The sequence below is a fragment of the Equus quagga genome, chromosome 21, assembly GCF_021613505.1.
Source record: "Equus quagga isolate Etosha38 chromosome 21, UCLA_HA_Equagga_1.0, whole genome shotgun sequence".
NCBI lineage: Eukaryota > Metazoa > Chordata > Mammalia > Perissodactyla > Equidae > Equus > Equus quagga.
The window spans coordinates 40,790,037-40,814,521 of record NC_060287.1 but is presented as its reverse complement, the minus strand read 5'-3'; the positions used below and the strand labels follow the sequence as shown (position 1 = coordinate 40,814,521).

At 46.2% G+C, this 24,485-nt stretch overlaps 1 protein-coding gene across 12 annotated transcripts in view; it reads right to left on the bottom strand.

The window, feature by feature from the left end:
• The window catches only part of PCNT (pericentrin), a 140,618-nt gene that overhangs the window by 76,593 nt on the left and 39,540 nt on the right, over window positions 1-24,485 (bottom strand). For 9 of the 12 annotated variants that reach the window (XM_046648032.1, XM_046648028.1, XM_046648021.1 and 6 more), the window contains 6 exons: window positions 23,758-23,914; window positions 22,486-22,703; window positions 18,158-18,627; window positions 16,104-16,668; window positions 4,728-4,883; window positions 691-837 (listed from right to left, as the gene is read on the bottom strand). In XM_046648032.1, the coding sequence (XP_046503988.1) occupies window positions 691-837; window positions 4,728-4,883; window positions 16,104-16,668; window positions 18,158-18,627; window positions 22,486-22,703; window positions 23,758-23,914 (1,713 nt within the window). The remainder of the gene's footprint in view (window positions 1-690; window positions 838-4,727; window positions 4,884-16,103; window positions 16,669-18,157; window positions 18,628-22,485; window positions 22,704-23,757; window positions 23,915-24,485) is intronic. The other 3 variants (XM_046648027.1, XM_046648029.1, XM_046648022.1) reach the window with 2 other exon arrangements.

Sequence of the window (24,485 nt, the reverse complement as noted above, 5' to 3'; positions counted from 1 at the left end):
ACCCAAATTTTCATTTATAGATTGGATATGGATTATTTTCGTCGACATCGCACAGATCAGAACTTTCTCCCTCAGAGATGGCCTTAGCAACCAATCATGTATAGCCCAGAACTAACAGTTGTTGCCAGCACCAATCACAAATCTTGCAAAACAACCTATGTAAGTTATCTCTTTTAGCCTTTACAAACCCTTGTCTTGTTTGTCTTCCTCAGAGCACATTTTGGGTTTCTACCTGAATCTGTGCTTCCCAAATTACAATTCTAATTTCCCAAATAAATATCTCCTGTTTAAATTGTAGTGGATTTTTCCTTGGTTGACAATGCCACAATATGCATGGACCCTGAGGACATTATGCTGAGTGAAATAAGCCAGACACAAAAGGACAAATGTTGTATCATTCCACTTATATGAGGTCCCTAGAGTAGTCAAATTCATAGAGACAGAAAGGCAAATGGTGGGTGCAAGGGCTAGAAGGAGGTGAAATGTGGAGTTGTTTAACAGAGACAGAGTTTTTCCTTGGGATGATGAACAAGTTCTGGAAATGGATAGTTGTGATGGTTGCACAACAGTGTGAATATGGATAATGCCACTAAATTGTACACTTAAAAATGGTTAAAATAGTACATTTTTTGTACATATTTTACCACACACAAAAAAAGTAGTAACAAAGAAAAGACACATTTCACATACCTGCAGAATCTGATTGTTCTTCTCCTGAAGCTGCAGAGACAAAGACTCTTTCTCTTTTCGGTAAAAAGACTGAGCCTGCTCCCTCTCATGTCTGTGTAACTCCTCTTTTTCATGCAAAACAGCTTTCTTTTCACATTCAAATTCACCCTGTACAAAAGCACATTATTAAAAATAACAAAAAATGTCATTAAGCTATAAAATTATGCTCATTCCATTTCTCTGCTGTTTGCTAGAATTTAGTTCATTCAACAAATATTTATTGAGTCCGTACTCTGTGTCAAGAGCAGTGATCAAAAAAAGCCAAGACCGCAACCCACAGCCAACATAAATTCAAGTGTGCTTATCATCTAGAATATAAAATAAATAGCTTGCTATCGTTCCCAGTCACATTAAGAAGTTCTCCATCATCAGGGTATTATGATCATCAAAATACAAGATATTTAGAAACCTAGGTTCTTTGGTTTCAAAAGATAAACTCTGTTTCTTCTTTTTTTCTTCTTCTCCCCAAAGTGCCCCCCCCAGTACATAGTTGTATATTCTCATTCTAAGTGCCTCTAGTGCTATGTGGGACGCTGCCTCAGGATGGCCTGGGTGCCATGTCCACACCCAGGATCCAAACTGGTGAAACCCTGGGCTGCCGAAGCAGAGCACGTGAACTCAACCACTCAGCTATCAGGCCAGCCCCCGTTTCTTCTTAAATAATAAAAAATGTTTTTAATAAGGTTTATGTAATAAGTTAAACTGTATTAACAAAATAAGCTTATTTTTTAAAAAGAAACTGCAGAGGCAGCACTTCCAGAATAGCAGAATGAGGACCTCCAAAAATCGGCTCCCCTAGAAAAGCATTGAGAAAACTGGCAAAAACTGTCAAAACTTTTTCAGAGCTCTGGTATTTAAGAAAGGCTTGCAATAATCCAAAGAAGTGAAAACAAAGGCTGAGTCTCCATCAGAATAGTAAGTTTTCGGTGTTTGAATCTGCTGGATCCTATCAATCCAATCCTGGGAGATCTTGGAAAACAGCAGCCCAGGAGCTGTGAACAGGGGGACGACAGAATGAGTCTGGAGCTCCTCAAAACACCACCCTACCAACTGCACCAACTGACCTGTCTGGCAGCTCACTGAAAAGCTTCATTCTCCAAGGTGGTCTTTACTGGATCTGATGCAGAGCTTACTCAGTGTCAAAGATCCTACCCCCAGGCCATTTGTCAAAATAACCAACAGAAACTGTTTAACATCACAGTGGCCTGAGGCTGTGATATCAGTTGGAGTTAATAATAGACTGACCAAAAAACTTAAAAGGAAACACTAGAGAATCAGATGTCAACAGGGGGCTATGAAAAGCTCCAACATGTTCCTGGGAATTTAGAAGGCATGAACATGCAACGTGGCTGGGCAAGTGCCCAGAAAGACCTGAGAAGGCTCTCATCTCCCACTGCTCCTGCAACTCTGCACAAGCAGGAAGGGAAAGGTAAGGCAGAGCTACAGACCGCCTGCCAGAGCACTGAAAGCAGGCTCCAGCCAGAGCCGCTCAGTGCAGACACAGAAGCACAACATGGAACCAGATACTCTGCAGCAGGAAAGCGCAACTGCTGAGATGAAAAATTCCCTGCAAGGGCGCAGCATCAGATTGAAGTGGACAGAAGAATCGGCAAACACGCAGACAGGTCAAATGAGATTATTCAGTCTGGGGTGCAGAAAGAAAAAAGAATGAAGAAAAGTAAGTACAGCCTTAAAGCTCCATGGGACACCCTCAAAGACCAACACACACATAACGGGAGTCTCAGAGGAGAGGAGAAAGGGAACAGGGCAGAAAGAACACTTAAAATTATAATGGCCCAAACATTTACAAATTTGATGAAAACATATTAATCTACACATGCAAGAAGCTCAATGAACTCCAGATTGGATAAACTCAAAGTGATCTACACCTAGGCAGCTCATAACGAAACTGCTGGAAGACAGAAAGAGAAAGAAACTTGAAAGCAGCAAGAGAAAAGACTCAATGCAAGGGATACTCAATAAGACTAACAGCTGGCTTTCTTCTTGTGAGGCACCAAAGAGACCAACAGGCAGTGGGATGACACATTCCAAGTGCTGAAAGAAAAGGACTGTCAACCAAGAATTCTACATCCAGGAAACCATCCAAAATGAGGGAGAAATTAAAACATTCCCAGATAAATAAAAACTGAGAATTCACGACTAACAGACCCACCCTGAAGAAATACTAAAGGGAGTCATTCAGGCTAAAATGAAAGAACACTAGACATTCACTTGAGTCCACATGAAGAAATAAAGAACACCGATAAAGGTAACTATAAAACACAAAATAAATGTAGCTTTTGTTTGTAATTTTTTTCTATTTGATCTAAAAGAGAACTGTCTATAGCACTGAGCATAAAATGTATACAGATGCACTTCGTATAACAATATGAGCTCAAAGGAGGAAGGAGGAAATGAAGCTATATAAGAGAACAGTTTTGTAAACTACTAAAATCAAGTTGGTAATGATCTGAACTAGATTGTTATAGGGTGTTCACTGTAATCCCCAGGGTAAACATTAATAACTCAAAAGAAGATACAGAAAAATGACATCAAGAAGTTAAAATGAAAAGAAGGCAGTAATGGAGAACTAGAAGAAGATAAGAGATATAAGATACAGAGAAAGCAAACAGCAAGTACTGGTACAGCTGCCACCCACACAGACCTGGAAAACATTATGCTAGGTAAAAGAGACCAAACACAAAGACGGCACATATTGTACAATTCTCTTTCTACAAACATCCAGAAAAGAAAAATCCAAGAAACAAAGTAGAATAGCGGCTGCCAGGGGCTGGGGGAGAGAAGAGAATGCTAATGAGTGCCGGTTTTGTTTTTGTCGTGATACAAATGTTCTGGAGTTAGATACCAGTGACAGTTGCACAACTCTGTCAATCCACTAAAAACCACTGAAATGTATACACTTTAAAAGAGTGATTTTGGGGGCAGGCCTGGTGGTATACTAGTTAGGTTCGTGCACTCCGCTTCGGCGGCCCAGGGTTAGCAGGTTTGGATCCCAGACGTGGACCTAGGACCACTCATCAAGCCACACTGCGGCGGCATCGCACATAAAATAGAGGACGAGTGTCACAGATGTTAGCTCAGCAACAATCTTCCTCAAGCAAAAAGAGGAAGAATGGCTCAGGGCTAAACTTCCTCACACACACAAAAAAAGAGTGACTTTTATGGCATATGAATTATATCTCAAAAAAGCTGTCATTAAAAAAAGCAAAACAAACCTACAATAAAAACTGTCATGAGAAGTGAAGGTATTCAGACATCCTTCTGTGAAAACTAGCTCATTAAAGCAAGAAAAGCCTTGATGTGACTGCTGAGTCACCAAAGCAAGGCAGTAAGACAAACCTTCTCAGATTTGGAATATTTAATGACAATTCTTAGCAGAAAAGGTATGCTAACCAGCCAATTTAAAAATAAAAATGAATGAAAAAATTGCCCAGATCTGTTTCAAAAACAATGAAAATATTTTGTTCTACTTTTGCATACCAAAACTAATTCAGAATAAAATTTTCTTATTTACTTTGCACATGAGAAAAGATAGCAATAAAATCGTTGTTAGTACCACTGAGTCCACTCCGACTCCTAGTGACCCTGTGTGCAGCAGAGCGGAACCCTGCCCTCTTTCTCTGCCATCCTATCACCTTCCAATGCTGTACCAGACAATACACCGCTGCTATTCACAGGTTTTCATGGCCAGTTTTTTCGAAAGTGTGTGGCCAGGTCCTCCTTCCTAGCCTGTGTTAGTCTGGAAGCTCTGCTGAAACCCGTCCACCCTGGGACCCTGCTGGTATTTGAAATCCCAGTGACGTAGCTTTCAGCATCACAGCAACACACAGCTACCACAGTATGACAACTGACAGATGGGTGGTGCGGTTCCCTGGACCAGAAATGAATGCAGGCCGTGGCGGTGAGAGCGTCGAATCTTAACCACTAGACCGCCACGGCTGGCAAGCAATAAAATAGATCACTCTTAATCCCAGTACCTTTAGCTGTGCGATCTTCTGCTCAAGCAAGGCTTCCGACTGGCACGTCTGCAGCTCACTCTCCTGAGAGCGGAACTGCTGCTGCTTCTCCTCTTCCAGCTTGGCCGGGAGAGCCGAGCCCTGGGCCTCAGCCTCTGCAGGGACCGGGGCACTCTGCTTGAAGGAGGAGGAAGAGTCAACACTGAGCTCTGACCTTACACACGGACAAGTCTTGATCCTGGAGATGGCCCTTCTTCCACATATTTTCACTGTGACGACACATGGGAGCCAGGTCAGAGCTCAGGGAAAACTCTGAGCCACTCCATCTGTAGGCCCTGGATCCTCAACTCCATCACGATAATCAGAAACAGGGCTTGCATGGTACACAACACTGAAATTATATTTTCAAGTTACAGAGACCATATCAGAATTAACACAGGTCATTTTTATAAACTTTCTCTCCTGAAACAGATTTAATTCCAATCCTTTAAGAGGAAGGATCCAAGCGCAACTTCCGAGTTATGACACACTGCAAGGTTTCCCAAGTACTTTATGTCATTTATACCACACGACTACCTTACAGGGGAAGGATGGGTTAACCTGGACCATTCACAGCTAGGAAGGAAGCTGCAGCCCTGAAAGTAATTGGGGTTGCTGGTTCGGTGCATTGCCAACCACAAAATGCCAGTGAAAACAAGAAAACTCAAACACCAACAGGCACCACAGACAGGCAGGGCCAAGGGACAGCAGCCACACTCTTTCTCCCAAAAGAGACCCCACATGAAATGTTTCCACTCACTGGGAAGGACACTGGAAAAAATAAGAAACATTAATACCCGAGAAAAGGCAATCTCCCAGAAACAGGATAAATCATGACTAACAGTCAAGCTGAAATGAAATCATGGCAGATCAGCAACTGGGCCCAGGGCCCGGCACAGCCATTAGGGCACTTCCCCCTCAGCACCGTCAGCGAGGGGTCCTGATGCCAAACCCGTATTCTCACCATGCATGTTAAATACTCTGGTTAAGAGCGAGAAGGCTTAAATACACGGTTCTTGGGAAATTCTTTTGAGCCACAGATCACTTTCTTCAGGCAAAAATCTTTCACAGAAGCAAACTTCTGTCTGAGGAGTCCAAGAGCATTATACGCCCCAACATGCCCTCGTGAAACCCCCACCCCTGAGTTCTGGGGTGCCTGCACTCTGCACTGTGAAGACAGCACTGCCCAGCAGGCTCTGGCCACCTCTCTAGCCATATGGTCCTTCCAGGCCTCAGGGTCACTGCCTACCCACAGAGAGGGTAGAGGGTGGAGTCTAGATGAAACCCTTGCTGAGAAAGGCACACAATCAAGAACCAGCCCCACTGATGACAAGGCCTTCCTCATCTGCCCCACTGGGGTGCCATGGTCCTCACTTGTGAAGGCAGCCGGGAGCTAAGATTATCACTTAGTTCGTCACCTTCATTTTGTTTCAGGAAGAGTTTTAAGGCAGTTTACAGAGAGACAAAGTGTAACAAGATAGCATAAACGTAGGCAGAACAGGAAGCGCAAAGCACCCGTCCCCTGTGCACTGTGGAAATGGGCCCTATTTTCCACGTGCAGGGGCAGTAGGGCCACTGGATACCTGTCCTGCCCAGTGTGCCCCAGGCCTGGAGCAGGACCTTGCAGAAGTGCACCATGACAGAGGCCAAGGCCCAACATGGCGGCGTCATGCAGACACTCAGGAGCCAGGCAAGGCAATGTCAAGGGCATGCACCCCCGTGCAGGAAGGCAGCCAGTGTGCGCTCAGGAAAGGCCACAGGCAGCATCCAGCCTCTAGCTCGAAGGCCCAGTACCTCTGGCTGTGGATGTCTGGCAGGGTCCACATCCTCAGCCACCTCTCGACCTAACTGGACAGGCTCAAAGGAGATTTTACTCATGCAACTCCTCTACCCACAACACCTCCTTACAGACGATCATACTATTTCCAGCCATGAGTAAAACTCTATTTAATTTGCCCTGTTCTAAATGGTAAGGTCAATGTAAGAAAAAGATGTTTTCAAAAAGTTATTCAACTTAGTATCGAAATTGGCATGGAAGAAGTGAAACTCATGCTGTCTGCAGAAGACATGATTCTATATATAGAAAACCCTAAAGAATCCAACAGAAAACTGCTAGAAATAATCAACAACTACAGCAAAGTTGCAGGTTACAAAACCAACTTACAAAACTCAGTTGCATTTCCATACTCTAATAATGAACTTACAGAAAGAGAACTCAAGAACACAATCCCATTTACGATCACAACAAAAATAAAATATCCAGGAATAAATTTAACCAAGGTGATGAAAGACCTATACACTGAAAACTGTAAGACACTATTGAAAGAAACCAGGATGACATAAAGAGATAGAAAGAGATCCCAAAGCAATCTACAGATTCAATGCAATCCCAATCAGAATCCCAATGACATGCTTCGTGGAAACAGAGCAAAGAATCCTAAAATTCATATGGGGCAACAAAAGACCCCGAATAGCCAAAGGAATCCTGAGAAAAAAGAACAAAGCCGGAGGCATCACAATCCCTGACTTCAACATGTACTACAAAGCCATAGTGATCAAAACGGCATGGTACTGGTACAAAAACAGGCACAAAGATCAATGGAACAGAACTGAAAGCCCAGAAATAAAACCGCACATCTACAGACAGCTAATCTTTGACAAAGTAGCTGATAAATAAATGGCAAGCAATAGGATATACTGGAGTATATGAGGAAGTCTTTTGGTGTAAAACTAATTCGCCTGACCCTGTTTTTCCAAAATGGTCTGAGGTAACTGTTGAGCATGCACTGTATATCTGCTTTAAGTACTTACTATGTTCCAAAGACAAGAACAATGCCTTGTAAGATAAAGAAAGATGTAACTTCCCCCACATCAGCATCTCCATAAGCACCTCTCCCTAGGTTAGGGATTGATTGTTGACCTGCTGTGACCATCCAGCTCAAGACCACAGACCTGCTACCTGTTGTGTTCATAAATGGCTGTGTGAATCACTGTGCCAGCTAGGCCATTTCATGACCGTTGCAAAAGGGACATTCCAATATATGTGAAACACTCTTTGATGGTATATAACCACTCTGTACACCCTACTTCTTTGGAGTGCTCCCTTCCTTTGTGAAAGGACTCTCCTGGGCTATATGGTCCTCAGATCTGGCTCTTAATAAACTCACCCCAATTTTGATTTATAGATTGGTTATGGATTACATGCATTGACAGAGCTAAGAACATACAATGGAGAAAGGAAAGTCTCTTCAATAAATGGTGCTGGGAAAACTGGACAGTCACATGCAAAAGAATGCAAGTATACTATTGTCTTTCACCATACACAAAAATGAACTCAAAATAGATCAAAGACTTGACGGTAAGATGTGAAACCACAAAACTCCTAGAAGAAAATATAGGCAGTACACTCTTTGACATCAGACTTAGCGGCATCTTTTCGAATACCATGTCTACACAGGCAAGGGAAACAAAAGAAAACATAAACAATGGAACTTCATCACACTAAAGAGCTTCCACAAGGCAAAGGAAACCAGGATCAAAATGAAAAGAAAACCCACCAACTGGGAGAAAATATTTGTAAATCATATATCCGACAAGCAGTTAATCTCCAAAATGTATAAAGAACTCATACAACTCCACAACAAAAAAACAAACAACCCGATCAAAAAACGTGCAGAGGATATGAACAGACATTTCTCCAAAGATACACAGATGGCCAATAGGCACATGAAAAGATATTCAACATCACTAATTCTCAGGGAAATGCAAATCAAAACTACACTAAGATATCACCTTACACCCGTTAGAATGGTTGTAATCACTAAGACTAAAAATAACAAATGTTGAAGAGGTTGTAGAGAAAAGGGAAAGCTTGTCCACTGCTGGTGGGAATGCAAACTGATGCAGCCACTATGGAAAACAGTATGAAGAGTTCTCATAAAACTAAAAATAGAAATACCATATGACCCAGCTATATCCCACTACTGGGTATCTATCCAAAGAACTTGAAATCAACAATTCAATGAGACTTATGCACCCCTATGTTCACTGCAGCATTATTCACAACAGCCAAGACGTGGAAGCAACCCAAGTGCCCATCAACTGATGAATGGATACACGATGGAACACTACTCAGCCATAAAAAAACAAAATCGTCCCATTCTCAACAACACTCATGAACCTTGAAGGCATTATGTTAAGCAAAATAAGTCAGAGAAAGACAAACACCATATGATTTCACTCATATGTGGAAGATAAACAAATACATGGACAAAGAGAACAGATTAGTGGTTACCCAAGGGGAAGAGAGTGGGAGGTGGGCACAAGGGGTGAAGGGGCACGTTTATGTGCTGACTGAGAAACAATAAGGTACAACTGAAATTCACAATGTTATAAACTATTATCACCTCAATAAAATTCAAAGAAAAAAAGGGGGCTGGCCCTGCGGTGTAGTGGTTAAGTTCGTGCACTCCACTTTGGCAGCACAGGATTTATTTGGATCCTGGGCACAGACCTACACACCACTCATGAGCCATGCTGTGGTGGTGTCCCACATACAAAATAGAGTAAGACTGGCACAGATGGTAGCTCAGGGCTAATCTTCCTCAAGTAAAAAGAAGACTGGCAACAGATGTTAGCTCAGGGCCAATCTTCCTCACCAAAAAAATAAACAAATAAATAGAATAAAAAAACAAGAAGAGTTGATACTAATAACTTGCATTTTTTAACTTTACGTAAACAGTTTCATACTGTAAAAACAAAAAAAGCTTTTCTCAAGTTTTTCTCAAACTCTACAGAATTATAGGGAAATGTCATATACATATTTTAATCATTAAGAAAACATAATAGTCATGCATAAAGAAGAAAAAAATAAGTAGTACTGCACAAAGAATATCAATGTAGTAACAAAAACAAATTCAACTGATGATGAACTAAAGACATTCAAACTATATCTAGACTGTCCACAGGTTCTCTTAATATGTTCAAAAATTATCATATGAATAGATTTGTTTTTTGGGTTTTTTTTTTTTTTAACAAGAAAAGATAAAATTGTCTTAGGTAATCAATACTGGTCATACTACCGCATTCCAGAATTCTGCTTAGTGTTACCAACAGGAGGATGAGGATGTCACCAACATGGGGTACATATCTCTAAGAAAAAGAAATCAAGCTTACGTTTGTGGAGAACTTTCTCACAACCAAACTCCAAAGGGAGATAACCTGGAAGGTAATCCCATCACCTCAAGAATGCATGATAAACAAATAACTCTTCTGAGAAGTCACACTGCTTTCTGACAGGTGCAAAGATATTTGTGGCCCAGACAAAACCTATTCACAGAGGAAGAACAGTGTGTTCCTGCTATTTTGGGGACAATGACCCTGACATCCCAGGGGACGCCCAGCAAGGCTTTGCGTAATATCTGTTTGCAGGGTAAAGCATGAGGGAAGACCACAGGAGGAACAGGCAGTCCCTAAAAGTATTCTCACCAAGATAGGGACCTAAATCTGATCACTGGTATAGATCTACCAACACATGTACCGGGAATAAGGGGAAAATGTTAAACAACATCACAGGAAGCAATGAAAACAGACCCAGTGCAAACGAGGCCCTGTGTGGATCCTGATTCTAACCACCACAGGAAGAGACCGGAACTTGGGCTGGAGATGAGATGCAATTAGAGAATTACTGTTAACTTTCTAGGTGAGAACGGATTACAGTCGTGTTACATTAGGGGGAGAAAGAGACTTCACTTGGCAGAGACAGATACTTAAGTATTTATAGACGAAAACACACGATGTCTTGGATTTGCTTCAAAATAATCAGAGGGGTAGAAGGAGCCTGATGCACTAAGATTGGCACATACCCCACCGGGTGGCCGGATATGGAGTTTTACTCAACTATTCTCTCTACTGCTGTATATGTTGAAATTTTCTCCAATAAAAAGTTAAAATAAAAGAGGGGCAGAAACAGCATACCCCACCTTCCCACAAGCCGAATTGTTTTCCTGTGAAAACAGCCAGACAAAAAAGGTGACTTAAAGAGTATCTAACATTCACATCCTTAGTAGCAAAGTAAGAGGATAACTTACTTTGAGCAAACTTGTACCACAACTAGAAAAATACTTTCAAAATGCCCCAGGAGCATTCAGACGATAGTCAACACAGAAGTACAAAAATGCTAAGCCAAAAACATCAACGACACACAGTTTCAAAATGCATAGGGCTCTTTTAGTCACCAACAGATAACAAAACAGGCAGGAGGAATGAACCCATGACTGGACAGTTTCTATAGAGGGAGCCTGTAAGTCAGTGAGCACTAGGAAAAGGGAACGACAGGGTCTGACTTTTTCAGAGAAGACAGAGAATGAAACATAGACACCCCCAGCCTGTCGGCAGGCCTCAGGGCAACAGTTCAGGAGGGAAAGGGGACAGCCGTCCACTCTCGGGGATCATTAGTTGCCCAGAGATGCTCTGACCAAATTCCAATCTGCAAAACACAGCAGCACAGTGAGCTACAGGCATCTGCCCCACAGGTCAATTCCAGCCTCTGAGACACATGGAGAAGCGTGCCCAACTCAAGAGGGCCATTTAAGAGTCCTCCTTACAGGATTCTCACCAGGCCAGGCACGTGGGCCTTGCCAGCACCCACCATTACACGCCTTTCACAAGGCTGACCATGAATGACAAAGGTGCCGATGCGAGTGCTCGTCCATCTCACATGCTCCACTGCACCTCCCTGTAGCGACACATGCTCCTGGCGGCCACCTGACCCCTCTGTGATGGCCCTCAGGACTTCAACTTGATAGGGCTGGGGGACACCGAGAGGTTGATGGGACACTGAGGGGCTGGGGACACTGAGGTGACACTGAGAGGTTGAAGGGACACTGAGGGGGCTGAAAGGACATTAAGGGGACACTGAGGGGGCTGAGGGGATGCTGAGGGGGCTTCATCCCCTTTATTGAAATCTGAGTAAGACGACATTGTGAAGAGAAGAGTCTTTATGTGATGTAATCATTGCCCAGCTGCATTTTCTGGTTCTCAGGGTCTTGCCGTGTGTCTCTAAGCCACTGTGAGTGCACAAGCTTTCTGTGTATGGATTTCTCCGTCGTCCCCTCATCCATTCAAACACTTTCGGAAAACTCACCCAGAGTGGCAACTTAGAGTCCAAGGAGCAAATCTCAAGAAAAATGCCAACTGCCAGACTTTTCAACCAAACAAAGGGGGATGAAGCTCATTTTTATGCTTCCTGTTTTTTTGGAATCATGTAAAGAAACAGTTTAAATACTAATTTCAGAAATCAACTGATATGTACACACATCACTAAGAGCACTGATTATTAATCTGGGAAACCCAGGCAAAGGCTAGGGCCTTATTTTATGGTTAGAAATGAGATATTAGCATGTCCTTTTTAAAAGCGCTATAGAAATAGTGCTTACAAAAATTTATCATCTCAATAAATTTGTACACGATGCTTCACATAAAACACCAAACAATTATTTGTGAAGCACTATGTACACAGATTCTTATCCTCTCACCCCCAGAAAAACCTGACGATGTGAGAGACACAAGTGTTTCAAATCTAAGGGGCTGAAGCAGAAGGGCCTCGGCTAGTGTCCTCAGAAGGACTCCAGGAGTTCCACAAGCCTGTGAGGAGGGTATGCAAAATCACATGCGTATGCATGTGTCCGTGCACGTGCTGTGTGTGCATGCACACGTGCTATGTACACCTAGGGTAGGCGGGGTGGTGACACCACATGGCGGGATGAGGGTGCATGGCACTGGCACACAGGGAGACCCCTGCTGGTAAACGCCATCCCGCCTAGATGCAAAGGGAACTGAGGGACAAGGGCCCCACAGCACGTCCTGAGGGTCCTGGCCGGGTCCCAGCCTCCCAGCCCCACCACAGCAGCCTCAGGTGTTCAGAAGGGTTCCCAGTGCTTCCTGCGACTCCACCATAAGAACTACAACACAATGTGACCTACTGCTTACATACGTTCTGACATACAAAGCTGAAAAAGCAGAAAAAGAAGTCACAGCATGTGCTGATTCCTAAGAGCTCCTGCTGCAGGACACAAGTCACACACACCTGAGGTGGCCCTCCTGCACTTTCCTCCGCCTCCTGCCCTGAGGGAGGCTCCTCCACCTTGGCCACCACCTCCTGCAAGTCCAGACCAGATGCCTCCCCTGCATCCCCAGGCACCATCCCCAGGCACACGGCTTCTCTATGCCCCTCCCAAGTGCCACTGTCAACCTTGCTCCAGCAGACCCCGTGAGCTGGCAGGAGCCCGCACTGCTCCCTGCAGGGGCCCTGGGCCCGCCTTCTCTGCCCTCCCATCCCTGTGCTTCCAGAGGGCCCGGGTCAACCCTTGCCTAGTCTAGTCCAGTCACCTACAATGGCCTCTGGAACAGATCCATGTGCTGCACTGCTGCCTCCAAGGAAAGGTCAGGACCCTACCCTCCAAGGAAATCGCCTGCCAGGTGCACCCCAGGTGTGTCCTGACATCCCTACTCCCCTCCCCAACCTCTGAGATCATGACGACACAGTGTGGCAGGGCCACTGGCACCTCAGCAACAAGTGCGCCTGAAGGGGTTTGCAGGGGTGACCCATTGGCATCAAAATTCCTCTCGGTGAGCTCTCCTGGAAGCCACGGTCTGGGCGCTTCCCTAGGACCCCAATAGTGAAGAGAGAAGAGGCATGACAAGCACACCAAGCACGCCACATGCTCTGCTGGGAGCAAGTGCTGTGGGGTTTGGGGGACGCAGGGCTGGGAGTCCCGGAGGGGAGCCAGGTTCTATGGTGCGCAGTCAAGGAAGGGCTCGCTGAGAAGAAGATCTGACAAAAGCAGGTGAGAGCAAAAGCTTCCAGGCAGGGAGGAGGACAAGTTCAGAGGAGACCACACCCAGTATGTTCCAGAAATGGGGTGGCAGGCGGCCAGCCGCAAGAACAAGGGAGAGAACAGGAGATGGGATCAGAGGGCACATGTGGCGTGAGTGTGTGCAGGGCCATGTCCAAGGATCAGACTGTGCAGCCCAGGGTTCTGGGGTGCAGCGTGGGGTGCACAGGGCGGGGGCCACTGTGCAGAAAAGACACTATGGGTGGGGCAGGCCAACAGCCAGGCACCTCACACAGGCACCTGCTCCTAGACCTGACCGCGAGCACTCTGATGCACCTTCTCCCCAGTGAGGCTGAGCACCTGAGCACAGGCCCCAGGTCCTCCTCGCCTAGCACCTACCCCAGAGTGGGCCTCATGAACACTCAGTAACGACTGTCTGCAAGTACCACAGTGCTCTAATGAGAAGATTCAGAGCGAGGAGAAGTCCCAGGAGGCCCAGCAGCTCTGCCAACATCACAACACTTCTGTAGGGGCCAGAGTCCCACCCCCAGGTCACCTCTGAAGCCACTGCTGCCCCAGAAGGGGCCACAGTGACACAGAGCAGTGCCCCTCTCCTGCGGCGCCTACTGCTCTGCTTGCTGCCCTCTGCAGCTCAGTCATGTGCACGTCTCTGAGCTCCTGCAAGGCTTCCTGGTGCTGCTGCTCCAGGAGCAGGACCTCGCCACACACCCTTGTCAAGCTCCTTTCCTCCCCCAGCAGCCCCTCTGACCATGCAGGGCCACGGCCAGCTCCTCCTGCCACAGGGCGCTACAGCCACACACGCCTCCATGCCACCACCCACGGGCCTCCACACGCCTCCCTCACCACCCACCCACACCTCCCTGCACGATGATAAACACTCCACATGCTTCCTACCATCATGTGTTGCTACCTATAATAAAATTAGACCATGTGTTTAAAATAGTTTTCACATGTGAACATATACATGTTTTGCCCTCTTGAATATTCTTTTAGAACGTCGTCTTCTTCAAACCAAATAAATCAAAAAAACCTAATTTAAAGCTATGGGCTGGAAATAAGCCCTATTCTCCACAGATCTGTCTGTATGGTAGGAAACTGAAGCTAACATCTGAGGGCCTGCGGCTGGAGAAGGCCGGCTGGCCTGGGGGCACCCCCAGTATCATTGGACAGCTCTCTAAATTCAGACCACAAGGACAGTGTGGCTCTATCCACTCCCAAGCAGATGCCTGTGTCTGGGACTGCCCCAATACCTCCCCTGAGGTCTGAACGCAAGGACAGGCCAGTGGCTCACAATGAGTGACCATCCCTCTACCCATGCCCGTGGCCAGGAGAGACAGCCTGAACGTGCCCAGCTTTCTAGGAATTCTCCCAAGATCACACCCTCAGACGACACAGAACAGGCAGAGCTGCAACGTAAAATGAAGCCATTGCACCCAACAAATCAAGCTTACCTTTTCCTTTCTATCTTAAACAGAGCTGAAGGGAGGCAAACGATAACCTAACTTTGGGAGCTGCCTGACAAGGAGCGAAGGATGAAACTCTCCCAGGAACATCTCCTCATAAATCTCACCCGAATCAGGCAGTGAACAGTTTCCACCTGGTATTCGTGTTCATACAAGCCTGAGATTACCTATTTTGTAATTTGGAATATCTACTTCATAAATATTTGACAAGTATTACTTTTTCAGAATAGTGATTAATTGAATCATCAGCTGTAGATCATTTCACTGCAACCCAGGAACAAAGATGCACATCACAGCCTGCACAGAGCAGCAGCTGCCACCGTCTGCCCCTGGGGTCTGGCATGCCCACCTCGCCCCCATGGGACAGAGCAGCCCCAAGAACTGAAAGGAGATGTGACCACACAGAGACTTCAGTCTAGGTGGCAAGACAGTTTTAGGCCAAATAAACATGTCCAAATGCATGAGACGCAGGTGAGCTGCTGTGCAGATGAGGAAAGGTGGGTGCCAGCCCAGGGGAACAGGGCCTTCTCCTTGAAATCCCCTTTCACGCTAAAACAAAGTGCCTACCAAAGGCAGAGTCACTGCTCTTGACACGTGACAGAGGGTTGCATTTCATGGAGCATCAATCAAGGGGAGAGAGGCTCCATACACACAACAGGAAAACTGGAGCTGCTGAGGCCCTTGAGACCAAGCCTTCCCACAAGGATCAGGGGTCAGCCTCGAGGAGCACTCAAACCTATGAACTGCACACACAATTCTGTGCACACGCACATATACACATTTTTCTAGGACCAGAGAGCCAAAGCCTTCACCAAGGAGCCTGTGATCAAAAAAAACCCTTAAAACTTCCTGTTCTATACCCACCTCACAAGGAAACTCAAAGTTACCACTGATGGCACAGTGCATGAGGCATGGAAACAGACATGCGTGCACAGTGACACACTTGCACAGATGCACATTCAAGGATACAAACATGTAGCTGAAACAGTGCAGCAGGAAGAGACCTGTCCTGAGGGCAGGCAGGCCCCCCGGACCCTCACCTGGTGTGCTCCCTGAAGCTCGGGGGCTGGGGCTTTCAGATTTCCAACACATTTAGCGCTCGTTTCAATTCTCAGGCTGTCCTTTGCAGACTGGAGCTCTTTGTCATGCTTCAGCTTAAGCTTCCCTAACTCCTGAGTCAAAATCATTTGGTGAGAAGAATTCTTTTTCTGCAGCTGTCCCTCAAGGTCTACTCGTAACAGCTCTAGGGCCCGTCTGTGCTCATCCCGTATGGCCTGAATTTCAGACAGGTAACAAGATTCCAAAGAATCCAGGTTTGACAAGTGTCTTGTCTCCAAAACGCTGATTTCAGCAGCATGTTTTGTCTGCAATTCAGCCACACGCGCTTCTGAAAGAGCCCACTGTTCACTCTCGAACGCAGCCCTCAGTTGATCCATCTCGGCCTGGTGCTGGGTCTTGAGCTCAGCCGTCAAGGACAGAACATGCTGCTGGTGTCTCTCCTGGAGGAGCTGGAGCTCACGGGTGTGCTTCTCCTGGGCCTCCCGCAGGGAGGCATCTTGTTCTGCAGCGAGCTTCTCTATGATTTCTTTACGTTCTTCTAAAAACCTGGGAGGACATGCAAGTGAAAACAAACAGTAAAATATGCAGTCATAAGAGCACCAACCTCACTTTGAAATACTTTTCACATTTCCTACAGGAAACACTACTTCTGCTAGTGAGATCATCACTCTTGGATTTAACTGTTCTTACTCCTTCTCCGTCTGTTACAAACGGTCTGAGTGTCACCACCAGAAGTAAATGGGGAGGAAAGGGCCACATGAAGCCAGAAGAGCTCTGAGGCCAGAGCCCAGGCATCCCCAGTCACGGACTGAAGGAAAGGACACAGGATCCACACCTAGGAACCACATACACATTTCTAACAGACACCATGGCAAAGTAGGCATGACTGTTCACTCATGGTGAGCAGGACCTTGACAGGAAGGGGTGGTAGTATGGCTTAGGGGAACCCACAGGGCTGCAAAAAGCATTCAGAAAAACTCTTCAGTTCTGAATTGAAGGATGTAAATTAAAAAGAGCCACAAGTGGTACTGCCTAGCAAAAAGTGAGGCAGGCAGGAAGACTTACTTCTAATTAAGGCACCCAGAATCCTACCAGGAACTGGGAAGAGCCTGGAGTCTCTACCAGGCACATCATACATTGGTGATGTGCCTTGGGGAGTTCAAAGAGACAAGAAAAGCTGTGATGACTTTTATGTGCTAACTACACCCCAGACACTGTGAAAGTCTTTCCATGAACTCTCCATCTATCCTTACCGCACAGGGAGCACACTAGGGTTTTGTGAGGCTGAACACTGTGCCTACGTCCACCCAGCTCAGACACAGTGGGGACCACAATTTGAACTCAAGTTCTCAGACCCCAGAGCAGAAGCTCTTGCACCTCACTTGTGATGCCGGAGAGCAGCTGACACACAAGAAGTAGCACAACCAACAGCAGGTCCGATGCCCCAGGACTCTAGAACACCCCTGGCCACTACAGTCCATATTTGCAAAAAGTGTCAGCACCAACAGAGGCAAAAGAACCAAATCACGTTCAAAATCTAGTTAAAACTTCAGGGAAGTATGTATATATTTTAGAAAAAAAAATTATTTTAAATATTTGAGTTTTAAAAACACAAAAAACTAATGTGGGTGAACTGCATGTCTTTGTGATAAATGAGGTCTAAAGTTCTGCCACTGAAATTTTAAAACTTGCAAAGAACAAAAACGATGTGAAAGAGGCATGCACAGTAGCCATCCACCAAAGGGACGTGGACTCCACTGGAAGAATCTGGACGCTGTTTCTGCCAGCATGTCTCAGTCACAGGACACCTAGCTCAGGCCCATTGTCGTTTTAGGGTGAAGACTGAGTGTTCAGGACTCAGAACGTCACACTCTGCTCCACCTCCTTGCACACCTTTTCGCCCTACTGAGAGACAACAGCATGTCTTCCCAGGGAACCTGCCTCTGCCTCTGCTGGCTGTCTCGGGGTGAGGTCTCACACAGGAATCGGGCAGATGGCCCCACACTTAACACAATCCTACAAGAACATCACCCACCTATTCTGGGCCAATGTTAGTTGGAGGGCACAGTCCTCTTTCAGGCGGAGCATGGCGAGCTCCCAGTCCTTGTCTGTGGGGGCCAGACCGCCACCTGGCTCCTGGTCACACTGGCCACACTGCAGAGACTCGTCCCCAGTGAATCCCACCTCCAGCTGCCGCAGGCGGCCCTGCTGCTCCGCCAGGGAGCCCGCCAGGTCCCGGATCTGGGCTGCCTGCCGGTCCTGCAGTTGCCTCATTTCGATTTCTCGAAGCTCAAACTTGTTTATTATTGACTGTTTCTCAGATTCCGCCTGTCCTCTCAGGTCAAGGAGCATCAGTGTCAATTTCTCTTCAGCTTTTCTCTTTAGGTCCTCACTCGTAACTTTCCACTCTGCTGCTCTTTCTTTGAATTCTTGTTTCATTAGCTGAATCTCCTCCTTAGCTTTCTTCAGTTCTTCCTGGTGAGCTTCAACTAAATTATGTTTTACCTACAGATAACATAATTTTATTTAAGAGGGAAGAAATTCAACGAAAAGATTACTGGCAGCAGAAAGCCAAAGCCATCTCCAAAGACAGTGAAACTTTCAGAACATACAGGCATTATGCTGATCAGAGCAATGGGAACGTTTCTTATGTTGATGGGAATACAAGGAAGCTAAAATGGAACAAATGTAAAACTCTGTGCTTAAGTAAAATGTATCTACATCCTGGCACCTAGATCAACTGTTCTTTATCTCTGAAACTGGCACAAAAACTCCCTGAACTGAACAAATACACACAAGTGCAGCACACAAAGGTGGGGCTTGAGGCCTTCTTTGTTGTGCCAGGACCAGCAACAGGGGAAAATCAGACACATCATAGTCTCCTGTCAAGGGACAGGCCAAGTGCCCCAGACAGAGCAGAACTACCATCAGCAAGGAGATTAGACATCTGAGCAAGAAAAAGAAACAGTATAACGAGTTCAAATCTCTGGCCTTCCACAATTTATATTCCAGGGTATACAAGGAACCAGTAACTACGTTTATGGACATAAAGGAAAACACGCTCACAATGAGTCAAAGGATAGGAAATCACGACAAAACATAAAAACTATTAAAAAGACCCAAATCAAAATTCTAGAATCGAAAAATACAATATCTTAAAGTTAAATATTCACTGGATGGAATTAAAAGATTAGAGATGAGAAAAGAGTTAGTAAACTTGAAGATCAACAGAATTTAACCAACAGGAAAGGGAAAAGATTAGAAAAAACAAAATGAATAGGACCTCAGGAATCAAAAGACATAATGTCCATACAAATGGAGTTCCAAAAGGAAAGAAAGAATGGAGCAGGAATGAAAAACTGAAAAAATACTTAACGAAAATTTGGTGACAGACATAAACATACATAATTTTCTTTAAGTTATTAAAATAGACCACCATTTCAATAATGTCATTATTAAATAAGAAAAGAAGAGATCTAGTATAAATTTTCTTTTTTCAGTTAACTATGTTTCTTAGGATCCCTGTTTCCTTTTCTCAAATATTCACAATTTTAGGTACTAATTTTTAAGAATTTCACAAGAGAAAAAAATTTAAAAAAAAATCATACCTAGCATATCACAGTAAAATGACCAAGAACCAAAGATAAAGAGAAAAGTCTTTGAAGGAGCCAAAAGAAAGTGACACATTATGTTCAGGGAAATAGTGACTGAATGATCACTGACTTCTCATCAGAAACAAGGAGGTCAGAAGAAACAACATCTTTAAATCCTGAAAAAAAATCTGTCACCCAAGACTTCTATAGGTACCAAAAATATTCTTCAAGAATGAAGGTGAAGTAAAGACTTTTCAGCTAAAAGAAAACTTGTACGGCACATGTGCACAACAAGAAATGCTAAAGGAAATTCTTCAGGCTGAAGGGAAATGGTACCAGACATAAACTCAGATCCTCGGGAAGAAATGAAGAGCACCATGAATGGTAAATGTAAGACTATTCTTCCTCTTAATTTCTTTCAAGTACATACGACTGTTCAGAGGAAAATTTATCATATTGTGGAGTTTACAACAGTAGATGTAATACCTATGAAATTATAGCATAAAAGACAAAGAGGAGATGATAAATGCACCTCTACAATTATAGGGCTCTTACATTGTCTGTGAAATGCCGTAACATTAACCCTAAGAAGAATGACAAGTTAAGAATGTATCTTCTAACCCCTGGAGCAACCATTAAAAGCATAACGCAAAGAAGTATAACTTACAAGCCAAGACACACTAAAATCAATTCCAAAATATATTCAAATAATCAAAAAGGCAAGAAAGATGGAACAGAGAAACAAAAAAAAAAAAGAAAAGAAAAACATATAAACCATGTAGAAAACTAACAGTAAAATGGCAGACCTAAGTCCGACCGTATCAACAATGACACAAAATGTTAACAGACTAGGCACTCCAATTAAAAGGTAGAGTTTCTCAGAATGGATTAAACAAAAAGACCCAACTTTATGCTGCCCATATGTGTAACATAATAAAAAATAAATGTTTGGTCTTTGTCCCCAGTTCCTGCCACACAGCTGCTAAAATCCTTGGAATCTCAGGAGTCATAAGAGGGTCTCCTATACGCTAATGAGATGACTGGACAGCTTCAGGGTGTAGCTGGTCCCCAGAAAGACCACCACACAAGCAGAGGGATGGACCTTTCAGCCCCACACCCAACCTCCAGGGCCAGGAGAGGGGCTGCAGGTTGAGCTCAACCACCAATGGTCAATGATTTCATCAATCATGCCCACGTAATGGAACCTCCAAAAAAACCCTAAATGATGGGATCTGGAGAGCTTCCAGGTTAGTGAACATACAGAGATGCTGGGATGGCGGCACACCCAAAGAGGGCACGGAAGCTGCGTGCCACCCCATACCCTGCCCTATGTATCTCTTCCATTTGGTTGTTCCTGTTGGCAGCCTTTATAATAAACTGGTAAATTTAAGTAAACTATTTCTCAGAGTTCTGTGAACCGTTCTAGCAAATTATTGAACCTGGGGAGCAGGGGAATGTTCCGACTTTGTAGCCAAGTCAGACAGAAGTGGCACAGTCTCATGAGGCTGAGCCCTTAACCTGGGGGTCTGACACAAGCTCCAGGTAGTTACTCTCATCAGATTAAAAGTAAAATGGACAAGAAAAAGGTACACCTTGCAAACAAAATGCAAATGAAGGCTGGAATGACTACAGTCACACAAGAAAGTAGATTTCAATACAAAGACACCACAGGAGAGAAAAGAGATATTTCATAAATGATAAAAGGGTACATTTTTCAGGAAGACATAACAATCTCAAATGCGTTATGTGTGAAATAACAGAGCTTCAAAATACTTAGAGCAAAAACTGACAGAACTAAAGGGAGAGAGAGAATTCCACACCCCCTCTCAATGATTGATACACGTCAATGAAATGGTGGTCCAGGAATTATATATACACACACCTCAACATCAAGTCATTGGGGAAAGCCTGACCCTTGGCAAGTAGTGCCTGAGGCCAGGTGCTGACAGTGCACGTAGACCGCCAGTGAACGCACTGCAGCCCCCACGGCCACCCCGACATAGGCAGCCCTTGCAGCCTCCACAAAGCTCCATCCTTCGCTCTACTTTGCTCCAAGTTCTCACAACGCCTTAGTTCGGGGAATAACATGTAATCAAACTTGCAGGTAATAACAGCTTCCTATGAAACTCTATTTTCATGGAGAGTGAAAATCCAAGACGACATTCACAAGGAAGGACAGGGGTGAGAGGATCAGGCCACAAGCAACACGTGGAGGGAATATAGCTTAGTCAGAACATGGAAAGAAGAAATCGAAAAAATTATAGTCACTTTAAATGTATTATCCCGACACAGTGGTAACACCATGCCCTGCCTGCACTGGCTGTGTGATGAAGCTCATCAATAATCTGGTGAAGGGTTACGTTTTCTAGAGTATTTCTCAGTATGCACTCGCACTGTGCACTCTCCGTGGCTACACGACTGACTGTCAAGAGGAAGAGCCTGGGGGTTCAGGATGCCACTGGAGACACAGAGGTAGACAAGGCCTGCAGGTGGCCATGAGCCAACCAACTGGATGCCCAGCCAGTTCCCCTGCCCCTGGAGCAGCAACGAGGAGTCACAACTCTGGCCCTGGCTCAGGGTGGATTCTTGCCCCAACTCTGAGGAAGGCACTAACCAAACACTGCTACTGGTTGTAAGAGGGACGGATCTCGAGGACCTGTGGACTGACTTCCTCACCTCCAGCTGGCACAGGCCACCTGTTCACAGGAGGCCCAAGAGGCCACAGATGAAAGTGGGCATGAGCACCTTGCTGTGAGGAGTCACAACTTACTTTCTCCAAGTCCTCTTTCAGGTGAACTTCATACTGCAACTTCTCCTGTAAATTTCTATTTTCTATTTTTAAGAGGTCAATTTCTTCCTTGAGCTCCGTCTGAAGAAGTGAGAGTTTAACCTTGTGCTCGGTTTCCAAACACAAGACTCTGGCTGCCACCTCTGTCTCCACCTCCAAGGCCGTGTCCTGTGCACACTGGAGACATACCCGAGCAAGCCCTGGGAGGGGACAAGAAGGCAGAGAAGATAGGCGCGACGCTTGAGGTCACCCACACACAACACAGACAGGACACTCACCTTCAAATGCCTCAGACAACACAGACACTCAGACTTTGAAAATTCCTGGGTGAGCTCAGTGTCGGAAGTGGACACCACCACACACCGACTATCAGCCCAGCATCCACTTTGCCCTGCGCCCCGGACGAGGAGCCCTGCGGCTGCCCCCTCCTACCCCCACCCAGTCTGCTCCTTTAATCTAGGTACCAGGTGACTGTTATCAGCCGCAGGGGATGCACAGTCCTAGGCCAGGCCCTTTCCGACCTGTTCTGGTCAGGGCTTGTCACATGCCTGGGTGTGAGAACGAACTGAGCGCAGTGCATGTCCATCAGTGCCCAGTGACGTAACACATCACATGATGGCCACATGGCACTTATCACACAGAAAGGAGAACAATGGAGAGCAGACGCCAAGCCCAGCATGACCTCGGCTCTTGGCAGCACGTTCCTCCCCTCAGCCCACCCTGCCCAGCTCTGAGGGAGCCCTCAGCAGGACAGCACCCCGGCAGGGACCCTGACCCCGCCAAGCCCTCAGGACAGGACTCTCTTCCTCCCACCTCAGCTCGAGCAGGGACGGCAATAGCACCCACCCCAGGGCTGGGCTGAGCTAGAACACGGCGGGTCGGGGCATCTCTCCTGGAATCTGTGTCCAGGGCTGGCCTTATACCTGCTCTCCTCAGTGGCAAGGCCACTGCCTGCCCCATCCCCCAAGCCCGTGGGATGACCACAGCTTCCACACCCGCGACCTGCCAGCCGCTCCAGTCTCCCATGACCCCCAGAGCTGCCGCCAGTTGGGCCTTCTCCTGATATACTCTGAGACGCCACGTGAGGACGGCACCGGGGAGGCCTCCAGCACCAGCATGGCAGAGTAAAGGGCCAGTGTATCCACGTCACTGACTCCCAGTGGAGTCCATCGATGCTGAGGCGCCCGACCTCCCCACAAAACATTCCTCACAGGCTGGATGCCTGCCAACGCGAGAGCAGTGAAGGGCACAGACCTGGACCAGACTCTTCCGAGAACCCCACACGCTGCTCCCTTTCCAACGCCCCGGTCCCTGCAAGGTCCGCCTCCTGCTGGACGTCCGGGGATGACTCCACTGCTGCGACTTGGCACCGGTGGTCATCTTCTGACACAGCATGCAGACACAGGCTCTCCTTCGGGAAAATCACACCGAGGAAAGGTTCTAACAAGCCTCTGCCTCATCACCCACCCAGTGCCTCCCATGTGACCCTTGCTGAGCCGTGCTCCTCATGCCGTCTCTCTCCGCCCTGAACCTCTTCCAGAGGGACTGCCTCATGGGAACAGCCACCTGCAGCCCACACTGGAAGGCACTACTGAAGCTCATGGGCCACGGAGTTGGCAAAGCCTCCTGACACACATGCTGCATCCGCCGAGGCCAACACCAAGCACCAGCTGCAGGAACACCAGGCAGGCTGTTCCCAGGAGCCTGAGCACAACATTCTTGGAGCTGAGCTGCAGGCAGACCCTGCCACTGGACCCCCTCCCTGTGCCCTCCCTTTCCTAGGGTCAGGCCTCCCTAGCTCACTCCCTTTTCTCCTTCACAGGCCATGTAGCCTCCGTGACCAGCGACATGGGCCAGGGCCTCAGCCAGAGGCAGCCTGCTCAGCTGTGGGAGTCCCCGGGTTTCTCCACTCAACTGACTGCTGAGCAGCCTCATGCCCTCCTCCGTGTCACCCTCCCTCATACTCCCCTTCCAGAGCTGAC